Source organism: Amblyomma americanum, chromosome 7 (assembly GCF_052857255.1).
Source record: "Amblyomma americanum isolate KBUSLIRL-KWMA chromosome 7, ASM5285725v1, whole genome shotgun sequence".
NCBI lineage: Eukaryota > Metazoa > Arthropoda > Arachnida > Ixodida > Ixodidae > Amblyomma > Amblyomma americanum.
The window spans coordinates 146,430,112-146,444,763 of NC_135503.1; the positions used below are offsets into that span (position 1 = coordinate 146,430,112).

Consider the following 14,652-nt stretch of genomic DNA (forward strand, 5'->3'; position numbering starts at 1 on the left):
ATCTTGTTACTAATAAACCGTATAAGCATGACCTATTCCACCTCGACAAATATTCATGTCTAGAACAGAATTCCCAATTGTGGCACCTCTGGCACACTCTTTTCGTGAGATACTGACCTTCAAAGTAGACAAAAACGTTTTTTAGGACAAGTTTGACTAGTTCTAGTAGAAATACTGAGCGCTTGAAACAGGCAAAAATTACAAGGTGTAAACTAGAGCATCCACAGCTTCCACAAAAGAAGTTTCAGGTACCTGTTGCCAATAAATACTAATTCATTCGCAAACAAATTTGGCCAAAACAGCAGGGCGAGCAAATGTGGCATTTAACCTCTTCGCGATGAAAAAATTATCTGTGCTTTGAAAAAAATGAGGAGGACAAAGCAAAAATTAATTGCAGGAATCTATTCCAATCATTAAGAAACGATAGCCAAAAACATAAAGTAAATTTAAGAGTTGGGTCAGGTACGCTCTCATTGATCCTTTCTGGAACCACACTAGTTCTATCGCGATGACGACGACTGCAGTAATTATACGCTTTGCCAGGGAACCTTCAGAATAATATCTAGTGCTGTAACGAAACACCTCTTGTTCCGTTGATTTGCGGCGAACTTTAAGGGCGGAAAAGCGGCAACGTGAAAATGGGGGTAAAGTTAGCGACTCCCTCTTCCAAGAAAGCCGCCATGTTGCCCCAGTAGAAAGCGACTTTCAAGACACTTGCTGATTCGGAAAAATATCGTTCGCCCCTTACGCAAACGCAAGTTCTGCCTTGGGTTTTTCTCTTCGGCGTTACGTCACCTCAGCATTCATGGGTGGGCCTCACAGGGAGTGGGCTAAGCGACCTTGCGAAATAGTGTGCATTATTTTTTTAGACTATTTAGTGATTTAAAAATGGTCTTGTGTGTTTATGCATTCTATATATCGTGTTCTTGTCATAGGAAATGCACTTAACAATTAACACACAAAAAAGTAGTTGCATATATATACCCACACTGGCTAGGATTAGGTGTAGATTTAGGATGCAGTTGTTAGCAGTTAATCTTTGTAATGCAACTATTCGTATTTTAAATAATAGCATGAATTCTACTACGATATTGTCACATAAATATCGCAATATTTTCGGTTCCGTAGATCAGTTGTTGAAGCAAGGACAGGAGACGTATGCTTTAGCCTCACCCTGGGCAGGCGGTAGGCAGGCGGGGACGATCCGAGCCGTCTGCGTCAAGTCCTCGTTGAGTTCCAACAGGGCAATATCGTGCACTAAGTCCAGGTTGAAACGATACCGGTCGTGTATCACCATACGCTTGATGGATGACCCCGCAAGTGTGCTTCCGTCATCTGCCGTCGCAGCGGCCAACACTGGAAGCCAAATGCAGATAACTGTTGTGGTCGTGCATCTACACTTAGGAAATTAGTTGGCCTGCAGCAGATCGTGATGGCAGGCCTGAAAAACACTTCACAGAGAAGTTCGCTGAGGGTGCGACAGAAGTGCTGGCGCACAGGGTCTTGCCAGCTTGAGCACTTTATTGTGTTTTTATCAGGGTTTGGATACTATAGCAGCAGCTAACCGGGCATGAATACATTTGTGCATTTTCAAAGATACCATTAGTCATGTGGACGAAAAATTTTCTTTTGTCGGTTGTACACATAGTGCTCTCGCATACGTTTTCCTGGAACACTCTGTCGAAACCTGAAAAATGAATTCTGTAAACTTTTTCCGAGGATAGCGAACTGTTCATAGTAGAAGCAGTAAGTAATGCAATAGAAGTACATTTTATTTTTTATCAACGATAACATCGTAATAGAGAGTGTCGCCCTGGAACAGAGAAGCGAGCAGAAAAAATATTTTCAAATTCGCAAATGTAAGATTTTAGATGGTCGGCAATACAACACATGCATTTCATTTTTATTCAACCTTTTTTCTGTCTAATGTATAGCACTTTTTTTTTCAACAAGTGTAGAGCCAACATCTCGACTTTTATAACAACAGAAAGAGTAAAGGAATCTCTGCGCTAGAATTATAGGCCTACCAAAATGCCATAAAACTGCGCTACTGGACATTCAGTTAATGGTATTAAATTAGAGCGCGAAGGTCGGATAGTGCGCACAGTTTCAGTGGTCTTATTTAAATAAAAGCGTAAAACTGCGGTATACGTTGGTAGGTGGTTTTTGATCAGAATCCTTACTTAGAAAATTTCTTCTCGTTTTCTTGTAAAGAGATTTCACTTCCGCAACTGTTACGTTGATCGATTGCTATATTATGCTTTAGGTTGAACGGTAAAAAGTATTTAATGGGGCAATATAAAATACTACTTTGTCGCTTTTGAAGAGAAAATCAAATTAGCACTATAATCACTCACATGGATAACCTCCCGGGGAAACTAGCTTGCCCATATCTATTACGACCGCATTTACTACTCTAAACTCATGCATTCTCGAAGAGTAAGCGCAATTCTGCCATCCGGGACCAGGTCGCTGGTGCTTTGCCCTCCAGCCGCCTCGCCGCGCCGTTATAAACCCATGGCGCGCCCAGGGCAACCGCCCCATCTGTTACGCCTGTGGCTTGGCGGGCCACGTCGCACGGCTTTGTCGACAACAGGCGCCGAGTTTGCGGGCCGGCGCACTCCCGTACAGCTACGACAATGCGCCTCCTTCGATCGCTGCCTATTTCATCCGGACCCTCTGCGGACTTCTTTCCTCTTGACCACTCTTCATACTCTCCACGACGATCCCCTTATGCTCGTCGCCGATCTCTCTACCCATGCGCCGTTGCTCTCCTTCCCGCCCAGAGGAAAACGAACAGCCGCAGTTTCGTTAGTAAGAAGTGCGCTTCTATCGAACTAGGCAAGTCATCCGTCGTCCGCAAATGTTTTCAAAGTGCTTGTCGATGACATCGCTGTTCTCGCCCTTATGGACAAGGGCGCAGCAGTCTCTCCAATTTGCGCCGCCCTTTGCCGAAGACTACGTAAGGTGAAGACACCTGCTCCGAACTGTGGTCTCCGTACTGTTAGTTCACACCGCATTCAACCTCTGTCAGCATGCACAGCTCGCCTTGTTATCCGGGCGTTTTTTGCATCGCCGAGTTTCTTGTCTTGTCCCGCTGTGCTTACAATATCATTCTGGGCTATGACTTTTTCACCCCTCATCATGCTATCTTCGACTGTGCGCGAGCTAGCATTTAACTGTCTCCGCTTTTTCCCGACCTCCCGTGCGACACCTCTCCACGTACCGGTAAAATGCTGGTCACCGAAGATACTGTCATTCCTGTCTTCTCTACAGGCCTAGTGCCCCTCTAGTGCGCATACTTTTCTAATTCGATTTTTCCTTCAATCTGACTGATGCAGCGGCCCATCGCCACTGTTTCCTTCTTCATTGCCCTCGTCTGACCATCTGCTATGGCTCCAGCTAAATTTACGCCACAAACCCTTTTTCGTCCCCATCAACGCCTCCGTGGTGAATGCCTGGGACGTGTCGAATCACTCGATCATGTTCTTACATACTCTGTCTCCGTCGACCCAGACCTGGTAGATACCATCGATTCGCCTGCTGCTGCGCCGAACCAAGACTCCGTTTCTGTTTTTTCTCGTTCTGTTGATGCCAGCCTTCACCTGCCCAACGCGACCAGCTCGTCACATTGCTTGAACGTTTCCGTCCATTTCTCGAGTTCCCGCCCACCTCTCTCGGACGCACATCTGTCGTTACTCACTTCATAGACACCGGCGCCCACGTCATTTTCCGCCAGCGCCCATATCGCATGTCGGCTACTGAACGAAACTTCATTACCAAAGAAGTGGATGACATGCTTCAGCGCAGTGTAATCCAGCCTTTCCACAGCCCCTGGGCCTCCCCCGTTGTTCTCATCAGGAAGATGGACTCATCACTCATCCACTTTTGTGTTGATTACCGTCAACTCAACAAGATTGCGCGGAAGGATGTGTATCCCCTTATCCGTATTGACGATGCCCTCGATTGCCTGCAAGGTGCGAAATTCTCCTCGCTCAAACTGCGCTCCGGCTACTGGCTGCTGCTGTCCGGAAGAAAACGGTCTTAGTTGCGCCCGACGGCCTCTACTGATTTAACACGATGCCGTTCGGTTTGTGCAGTGCTCCGGCCACATACTAGCGCACGATGAACGCAATTCTCAGCGGACTCAAGTGAACATGTCTCTGTTACCTGGACCTCGAGCACGTCCCAAAATGTGTGACGGACACCGGCCCGCAATTGAACCTGAGGAAGTGCTCCTTCGATGTCCGGTGGCTTACGATCTTGGGCCACGAAAAGCAGGTGTTCTTCCCGATCCTGCTAAGCTTCGTGCAGTCATCGAGCTCCCTCGACCGATTTCACTGAAAGAGCACCGTAGCTTCATAGGGCTATGCACTTCCGCCACTTCGTGCGAAATTTCGCTTCCATCCTATCTGCTCTTACTCAACTTCTTGCCGGGGACCCCAACCTCTCGTCTTGGACACCAGACGGTGATGCGGCCTTCTCCACGCTCCGCTGCCTACTTGTGCCCTCTCCCAACCTCCGCCGCTTCGACCCCAGCCAACGCACTGAAATTCACGCTGATAGCAACGGCATGGGCTTCTGCGCAGTCCTGACTGAGCGCAAACCCGACTTCGCCGAACCGGTTGTTGCATACGTCCGCCGCACATTGACCAAAGCCGAAAGGAATCATTCCGTAACAGAAAAAGAGCGCTTGGCGATCATGTGGGCTTTTCGCAAGTTCCGACCTTACATATATGGTCGCCCTTTTTCTGTCGTAACTGATCACCGTGCCCCGTGCTGGTTGTCTTCCCTCAAAGACGCCTCTGGCTGTCTTGCTCGTTGGCGTTAAAAAGAATGTGGCAATGAAGTCGGCTGCCGCTCTGGCCGTAAGTATTCCGACGCCGACGCCATATCTCGCACACCTCTCCCCTGTGACTTCGACTCCACATCTTTCGACACCAGTGATTCCTCTTCCCTCAACACTGCTGACATGCCATCTGTGCAACGCCAGGACCCTTGGATCGCTCCCCTCCTCGCTTTACTATCTACGCCATCTCCCTTGTCAGGCTGCCCGGACTCTACGCCATCAAGCCGGCCACTTTGCAATGCGGGATGGACTGCTTTACCGCCGCAACTATCTTCCCGACGGGCGCCAATGGCTACTAGTCACTCCTCGGCGCCTTCATTCCGACATATGCGCCTCTTTTCACGCCGACCCCCATGTGTTCACGCTGGTGTGGTGAAGACTAACACGTGCCTTCGACTCCGCTTCTACTGGCGGGGAATGTAACGCTTTATCCGACAATATGTCCACTCTCGATCGGATTGCCAACGTCAAAAAACTCCTCCTCATTGTTCTACGGCTCCGATGCAGCCCTTGCCCTGCCCACGCGCTCATTCGACCGCGTTGTCATTGATCTCTACGGGCCTTTTCTCATCACTCCGGCTGGACACCGCTACGTCGAAACCTGATCCTTCCCTTCCGCGTCTGCACAAGATTTTGCGTGTCATATTGCATTATCTCGCTTAGCGCCATGGTTCACCTAAGGAACTGGTGAGCAACCGGGGCCGTGTGTTCCTCTCCGACACTGTCGAAGCACTCCTTCTCCAATGCCGCATTGTTCACCGCTAGATATCGGCCTATCAATCTTGAACGAATGGCATTACTGAACGTTTCAACTACACACTGAGCGACATGCTGGCCATGTACGTCGCACCTGATCACTCAAGTTGGGACCATTTGTAACATGCGCTTATATAACTGCCACGCAAAGCACAACTGGCTTCTCTGCCTTCTTTCTTTAACTCTGCAAGCACACCTGCACCATAGACACGTGCTTGCGTATCGCCCTGATATGTCCCAGTCTCTGACCGTTTCACAAGCAGCCACATGTGCCGACGAATGCCGCCAGCTTGCCGGCTGTCTTACAACGCGGGAGCAGAATCGTCAGAAGCACCTTCGTGCCCCCAGCTGTCTGCTTCTGTCGTATACCCCGGGCTCACTCGTATTGCTTTGGGTTCCATGAACCGGTCTTGGCCTCTCCTCGAAACTCCTTTCCAAGTACCAAGGCCTGTACCGTGTCATCTGCCAGACCTCTCCAGGGAACCAGCTTACTGAACCGCATTCGTCGCCCCCCGCTGCGCGCCATTGCGGCCGTGAAACAGTGTGCATCGACCGCCTCAAGCCATGCTACGATCCGCCTTTCGTGTGCGTTCCCTAAGTCGTCAGGATGGCTCCTTTTCCGCAGGGAGGTAACTCTGGCGTAGAAGCCACGCTCGCTCACTTGGTGAACTGTGATGAAAATGACCAAAACGACCCTGTGGTGGGAAGCTCGTTCGCAGCCCTAGCGCTTGGCTGAACCGGTGTTCCGTATTGCAAATTCAGCGTGTTGCAGATTCTGCTGAGACACAACCCCCTTGTACAAGCTATGCTGTTCACCTAACCCACTTACAGTAAGGAAACTTGTATGGTCTCCTTTGAGCATTCTGGAATATTTATACACACCCCGTGACCTCTGTGCAAAAGCAAAGTCCGGTACACTGTAGGCCACGGCGAGTTGAAACAGCTGCTTTAGGCTACTGTACGTAACTGCTGGTTAAGAGTGCTCCATGAAAACAGGCCCCAAGGTTTAATTTTTTCATCGCCATATCAAGGTGCATGAAGCAGCCAGAAACGACGCAAAACGTACGGCAGCAGTAGTAACGCCCCAAACGAGGCGCTTAAAAGATGTATTCCTCGCGAGCACTGCGGATGTGCCTGGTTAAAAACGCGCCAAATCGTATTTATGGAAGAGGTCACAAGCTCCACTGGCGGCGCTTCCTCATCGAGATGCATGCACTGCTAGCAGCTAGAAATATATAAATTGCCCATACCTCCAGATTACCTGAAGTCATTGCTGTGTCGTTCAGTATTGAGTGTAAATAGCTGATGTAGAGCGGTTTATTGGCACGATGGAAGCGTCGGCTACGAAGATCTTGGCACAGGCAATCTACGAGGCAGAGAGCCGAGAGACCAGACACAAGCGGCAGTGTTCCATCCAGCACGAGCATCCAACCGGCGGCGCGAGCGCTTCGTCGTCGTTGGCTTCGGGGCTGGTTCATCTTCTTCATTGCAAACGCGCCAAATAGTATTTATGGAAGAGGTCACAAGCTCCACTGGCGGCGCTTCATCATCGAGATGCATGCACTGCTAGCAGCTAGAAATATATAATTTCTTACCTGCCCATACCTCCAGATTACCTGGAGTCATTGCTGTGTCGTTCAGAATTGAGTATAAACAGCTGGCAGCCGTTAAGACCCAGGTATTCGCTATGAGACTACCACCACAGGCTACCTGAAAGAAAGAAGAAGCATTATTCGGCCGAAACCTCCTTATTCCGCAAATGCTTTCAGGACAGCTCTCCCATATATTCGCAATCTGCAAATGAGAATTTTCGGCATTGTCCTGATTAATTAAGCTAGTATAAGGTTTAGTGACGATGCATAGAGCTTAAGATCTTTTAAGGAAGCTATCGACGAGGCTTCTCGTTTTTTAATTGCCGCCATCTTAAATTCGAGAAACCGAAACTATGCCGCCATTGCGTCTACTGACGTCATACTCACATAGTTCAAACCTCTGCCCATGATATTGGACCGTGACGTCATCATTGGCACGCAGCAGGCGGTTGTTTCTACAATGCTCTTGTAGATGGCGCTACAAGTCTCAATGCGAGATGTGCTGTTTTCTAGTTGCTGCCACAGATGGCGCTGTGATCTCAGGGTGGTAGCATACGTCACATTATTTCTGAACGTGATGAGTAAGAGCGTTAGACTAAACACCCGTCTCAGCAATCGCATGGGCGTAAGCTTTAATACCATACCATACCACCCTTACAGTGCAGCAAGTGAGTCTGTGGCGTGCGCGATGCCGCAGCGCCGCCGCGTCAGAGTTATTGCGCCTTTCACACTTTCTAAGGGGAATTATCACGCCAGTTATCAAAGCGTTTCCTATAGCTGTCGCTGCGCAGCACACTACCCGTAATCTGTACGTACAGAATATGGCGATAGTTACTATCGAAGATGTCCCGTTTTACGGTGGAAATGAGAGAAGAAAATTAGGCGATATACGCAAAGGGGACAATAAAATGCGCCGCAGATGACCTGTCGGCGCTTTTAATACTCTCCCCCGCAACCTCTCAAGCTCTTGTAACAAAATTCAAACCACGCTTTTCGCTTTTCCTACTATCGCGTGTATTCATCCTCTGGTTTCGTGGACGCGTAATGGCGTTTAGATAAAACCTACTGTCAGGACTTTTGCGTCGTATTATCGGCAGTGAAATAGCTGCTAAATTCTTAAGTGGCAAACTTTATGCCATGTGACTGGAAATCAGATTCTGATTTTAGTGGTTATCTTCAGTCCGGTTACGCCCCGCATAGGAAAAATGCCTCTCCATGGAGCAATAAAAGTTCAGAGTTTCTGTCTTCGCTGAAGCCTACCGGTTATGAAATGTAGAGGGGAAATATCTTGCGCAAGGTTATTGCCAAAAATATATCAGTAATACCTGAGTTATTCATTGGCGTACTTCAGTTTAGTCTTCGTCCTCTTTTTTCACTGAATTTTAACTTGCAGCCAACAAAGCACTGGCGCGGGATATCTGAATTATCAAACACGAATCACCACCTCAGAAGTGACATTGGTCGCGATAATCACGTAATACATGCATATTCCTTATCTCGCGGCCAGCTCTTGCAGGTTATTAATCCTAGCGAAATGGGATGTATGGGATACACAGCCGACCAGCCAACGTCCCCTTCCATCTCTCTCTGTCCAGCTGGCGGCATTGCCAATAAATCTCTCGGTTTGGTTGCTAACAAATGATCTTCATGAAGTTCACTTGTGCCATACATGATCAAAATGCACGCTACGCAGCCGGTTACATGTATATTTGTTATTGTAAGTGTAAATGACCGTATTGCGGTCATCTTTTTTAGCATATTTTTGGTGCTAAATTGCCATGTTTCAGCACTCCTTTGAGATGGCATAAGATATTGCGGCGAAGAAGATACAAAATCAGTGGACAGTTACGAATGTTTAATGCACATGTGTGAACGGTAGTGTCACAGCTAAGATATTTGCACTGACATTTTCTTTTTGTTGGTACTCGAAAATTCAGACAGTCAGAGGTGAATTCGCACTTCCCAACGATTGCAGTGATGCTCTGAACTGAAACGTTTGAGAAATATCACTTACAGCAGTGGCCATTAACTTGTACGTGTGCTAAGACGCGCTGGTTGGAAAGCACGAACTTAACATGTAACACGATAACATGAACCACTTTTGCGGGTTGACATTTCTGAAGCTGTGTTTAACCCCTAAAAGGCGCGGTGGGTTTGCGGAGCGTTTTCCAAGCGCACACCGAAAAGAAAGCCGGCCACCGGGAAGATTGAATGTGGCGGTGCGGAAGCCGGCACCGGCACGGATGACGACGCCGACGACAACGGCGCGAAGCTGAATAATGAGGTAATAAGGAGAGTCAACGCTCTAAAAACACCCGGCTCACGCAAAGACGGAAAGTTAGAGAGGGGAGGTAAGAATGCATTTCCGCATTATTCACACTCTACTCTTCTCAAAAAGCAGTTTAGAGAGATAACTTCCTTCTTTAAAACATTCGGCGCCTGTCCCATTGCCGGTTTTTAATAATATGTTTTATCAACCAGAGAGAGTGAAAATTGAGGTAGTTGTAATTTTCCTGTATGTGTCCACTGGGAAATGTATTTGCATAATGAACGTGCGCATAACGACGCACGACGGAGAGCATCACGTCAAGTGGCCGTCCATCCTGGGCGAAGTTCTCCGAGGTCTAATCATGTTTATTATCGACACTTTTTTATGGAAACATTCTTTAGCCAGGTGAAGCGCCTAGCTCTTTTCATTCGGAGAGGATGCATGTGAGATACTGTAAAAGGGGTGTAATGCAATGTACAATTTATACCTCTACCGTTTTAAAAAAAAAATTAACAATCGAACATATAAGTAACAAGTTTCCCACTCGTTAAATAAAACGAAGGGCCACTCACTAATAAAAAAGTCACAGATCTTCTTTATTTTGCATTTGCTGTCTCCCAAGTACAGTGCACAGTGCCACGGATCCTAGCTACAAGTTCAACTCTCCTGAACAACCTGTTGCTGTTCAAGTACAAACAACGCTAGCTTCAATGTCTCCTGCGAAGTTATCAGCACTGTTTACCGCCTTCATCAGTGGGAAAGAGGACACCAATCACCAAGTGTTCCGTGATAACCGAAATGGTCGCCAAGTGGCTCCCCGTCCGCCTGGAATGTGGAGGTGCTGGTTTCGATGCCCAGTGCCACCGTATTCACCGGCTTTTTATTGGGTACAAGATTTCCCTCGGCGTGGTGTTCGGCTTTTGATGAGTGAAATTCTCCCGCCGTGCGTTCGCGAAATAAAACGAAGCCATCTGAGGTGAAGTCAAAGAGCTGTTGCGAGATGACACTATTCAACGCGAAAATAAACGCCGAGCATTGCAAGTTCACTACCGAATAATGATTACTGTAATATATATATATATATATATATATATATATATATATATATATATATATATATATATATATATATATATATATATATATATATATATATATATATATATTAGCAGACAAGTTAAAGGAAATGAGGGGCCCGTTGGACAAATTTATGAAGGGAGCCAACAGTCACCGAAACCAAGGTGCATAGGGGAACGTTAATATTTTTTTATTATTATTATTAATAATGTGTTATGCTTATCAGTGGGATAATATTACTTAGATTAATAAATCGCTTAAAGAAAATTACTTATAAAGCAGCAGAAAAAACAACCATGCCGCCGGTGGGATCCGAACCCACGACCTCCGAATATCGCGTCCGGTGCTCTTACCAACTGAGCTACGGCGACGGCTGTCCAATCTGCTGCTCTCGTGGGTATTTATGTTTACTGGGTGTAAGCGAGCCTTGAGAGTGTTCACCAGCGCCACCCTCGACCACAGCGGCGGACGTAGCACGTCCTGTAATACCGCGAGCGTGACGTAGAACGTCATATAACGGTGAGGGCGGAAACTGTGCGAGACCCCTCTTATGCTACCTATGGCATCAAGACTGCCAGAACCGAGACCCTCGTTAAGCTATTAGCAGACAAGTTAAAGGAAATGAGGGGCCCGTTGGACAAATTTATGAAGGGAGCCAACAGTCACCGAAACCAAGGTGCATAGGGGAACGTTAATATTTTTTTTATTATTATTATTATTAATGTGTTATGCTTATCAGTGGGATAATATTACTTAGATTAATAAATCGCTTAAAGAAAATTACTTATAAAGCAGCAGAAAAAACAACCATGCCGCCGGTGGGATCCGAACCCACGACCTCCGAATATCGCGTCCGGTGCTCTTACCAACTGAGCTACGGCGACGGCTGTCCAATCTGCTGCTCTCGTGGGTATTTATGTTTACTGGGTGTAAGCGAGCCTTGAGAGTGTTCACCAGCGCCACCCTCGACCACAGCGGCGGACGTAGCACGTCCTGTAATACCGCGAGCGTGACGTAGAACGTCATATAACGGTGAGGGCGGAAACTGTGCGAGAGCCCTCTTATGCTACCTATGGCATCAAGACTGCCAGAACCGAGACCCTCGTTAAGCTATTAGCAGACAAGTTAAAGGAAATGAGGGGCCCGTTGGACAAATTTATGAAGGGAGCCAACAGTCACCGAAACCAAGGTGCATAGGGGAACGTTAATATTTTTTTTATTATTATTATTATTATTAATGTGTTATGCTTATCAGTGGGATAATATTACTTAGATTAATAAATCGCTTAAAGAAAATTACTTATAAAGCAGCAGAAAAAACAACCATGCCGCCGGTGGGTTCCGAACCCACGACCTCCGAATATCGCGTCCGGTGCTCTTACCAACTGAGCTACGGCGACGGCTGTCCAATCTGCTGCTCTCGTGGGTATTTATGTTTACTGGGTGTAAGCGAGCCTTGAGAGTGTTCACCAGCGCCACCCTCGACCACAGCGGCGGACGTAGCACGTCCTGTAATACCGCGAGCGTGACGTAGAACGTCATATAACGGTGAGGGCGGAAACTGTGCGAGAGCCCTCTTATGCTACCTATGGCATCAAGACTGCCAGAACCGAGACCCTCGTTAAGCTATTAGCAGACAAGTTAAAGGAAATGAGGGGCCCGTTGGACAAATTTATGAAGGGAGCCAACAGTCACCGAAACCAAGGTGCATAGGGGAACGTTAATATTTTTTTTATTATTATTATTATTAATGTGTTATGCTTATCAGTGGGATAATATTACTTAGATTAATAAATCGCTTAAAGAAAATTACTTATAAAGCAGCAGAAAAAACAACCATGCCGCCGGTGGGATCCGAACCCACGACCTCCGAATATCGCGTCCGGTGCTCTTACCAACTGAGCTACGGCGACGGCTGTCCAATCTGCTGCTCTCGTGGGTATTTATGTTTACTGGGTGTAAGCGAGCCTTGAGAGTGTTCACCAGCGCCACCCTCGACCACAGCGGCGGACGTAGCACGTCCTGTAATACCGCGAGCGTGACGTAGAACGTCATATAACGGTGAGGGCGGAAACTGTGCGAGAGCCCTCTTATGCTACCTATGGCATCAAGACTGCCAGAACCGAGACCCTCGTTAAGCTATTAGCAGACAAGTTAAAGGAAATGAGGGGCCCGTTGGACAAATTTATGAAGGGAGCCAACAGTCACCGAAACCAAGGTGCATAGGGGAACGTTAATATTTTTTTTATTATTATTATTATTAATGTGTTATGCTTATCAGTGGGATAATATTACTTAGATTAATAAATCGCTTAAAGAAAATTACTTATAAAGCAGCAGAAAAAACAACCATGCCGCCGGTGGGATCCGAACCCACGACCTCCGAATATCGCGTCCGGTGCTCTTACCACGTGCTACGTCCGCCGCTGTGGTCGAGGGTGGCGCTGGTGAACACTCTCAAGGCTCGCTTACACCCAGAAAACATAAATACCCACGAGAGCAGCAGATTGGACAGCCGTCGCCGTAGCTCAGTTGGTAAGAGCACCGGACGCGATATTCGGAGGTCGTGGGTTCGGATCCCACCGGCGGCATGGTTGTTTTTTCTGCTGCTTTATAAGTAATTTTCTTTAAGCGATTTATTAATCTAAGTAATATTATCCCACTGATAAGCATAACACATTATAAATAATAATAATAAAAAAAATATTAACGTTCCCCTATGCAGCTTGGTTTCGGTGACTGTTGGCTCCCTTCATAAATTTGTCCAACGGGCCCCTCATTTCCTTTACTTGTCTGCTAATAGCTTAACGAGGGTCTCGGTTCTGGCAGTCTTGATGTCATAGGTAGCATAAGAGGGCTCTCGCACAGTTTCCGCCCTCACCGTTATATGACGTTCTACGTCACGCTCGCGGTATTACAGGACGTGCTACGTCCGCCGCTGTGGTCGAGGGTGGCGCTGGTGAACACTCTCAAGGCTCGCTTATACCCAGTAAACATAAATACCCACGAGAGCAGCAGATTGGACAGCCGTCGCCGTAGCTCAGTTGGTAAGAGCACCGGACGCGATATTCGTAGGTCGTGGGTTCGGATCCCACCGGCGGCATGGTTGTTTTTTCTGCTGCTTTATAAGTAATTTTCTTTAAGCGATTTATTAATCTAAGTAATATTATCCCACTGATAAGCATAACACATTAATAATAATAATAATAAAAAAAAATATTAACGTTCCCCTATGCACCTTGGTTTCGGTGACTGTTGGCTCCCTTCATAAATTTGTCCAACGGGCCCCTCATTTCCTTTAACTTGTCAGCTAATAGCTTAACGAGGGTCTCGGTTCTGGCAGTCTTGATGCCATAGGTAGCATAAGAGGGCTCTCGCACAGTTTCCGCCCTCACCGTTATATGACGTTCTACGTCACGCTCGCGGTATTACAGGACGTGCTACGTCCGCCGCTGTGGTCGAGGGTGGCGCTGGTGAACACTCTCAAGGCTCGCTTACACCCAGTAAACATAAATACCCACGAGAGCAGCAGATTGGACAGCCGTCGCCGTAGCTCAGTTGGTAAGAGCACCGGACGCGATATTCGGAGGTCGTGGGTTCGGATCCCACCGGCGGCATGGTTGTTTTTTCTGCTGCTTTATAAGTAATTTTCTTTAAGCGATTTATTAATCTAAGTAATATTATCCCACTGATAAGCATAACACATTAATAATAATAATAATAAAAAAAATATTAACGTTCCCCTATGCACCTTGGTTTCGGTGACTGTTTGCTCCCTTCATAAATATATATATATATATATATATATATATATATATATATATATATATATATATATATATATATATATATATATATATGTAATGTATATGTATATATATATATATATATATATATATATATATATATATATATACCCATTCCCATCGAACAATACAGCGAATCTGCCACGTCATACCAGGTGCCATGAGTCCCAAAAAAGGTTATCAACGAATCAAAATCCGTTATCAGGAATCTGGAACACTCCTAGCTAGCGTAGCAAAACGCAGCCACTAATATATTTTTGTTTTATCTTACTTGCCAAGCTAGAGGGTGAAGTAACATCCTAA

At 46.7% G+C, this 14,652-nt stretch overlaps 1 protein-coding gene across 2 annotated transcripts in view; it reads right to left on the reverse strand.

Moving 5' to 3' along the window:
* The window catches only part of LOC144096661 (uncharacterized), a 69,907-nt gene that overhangs the window by 19,131 nt on the left and 36,124 nt on the right, over positions 1–14,652 (reverse strand). The window contains exons 12-13 of one of the 2 annotated variants that reach the window (XM_077629493.1): positions 7,222–7,315; positions 1,174–1,356 (exon numbers count right to left, since the gene is read on the reverse strand). In XM_077629493.1, coding sequence (XP_077485619.1) covers positions 1,174–1,356; positions 7,222–7,315 — 277 coding nt within the window. Of the gene's footprint in view, positions 1–1,173; positions 1,357–7,200; positions 7,316–14,652 lie in introns of both variants that reach the window. The other variant, XM_077629492.1, reaches the window with a different exon arrangement.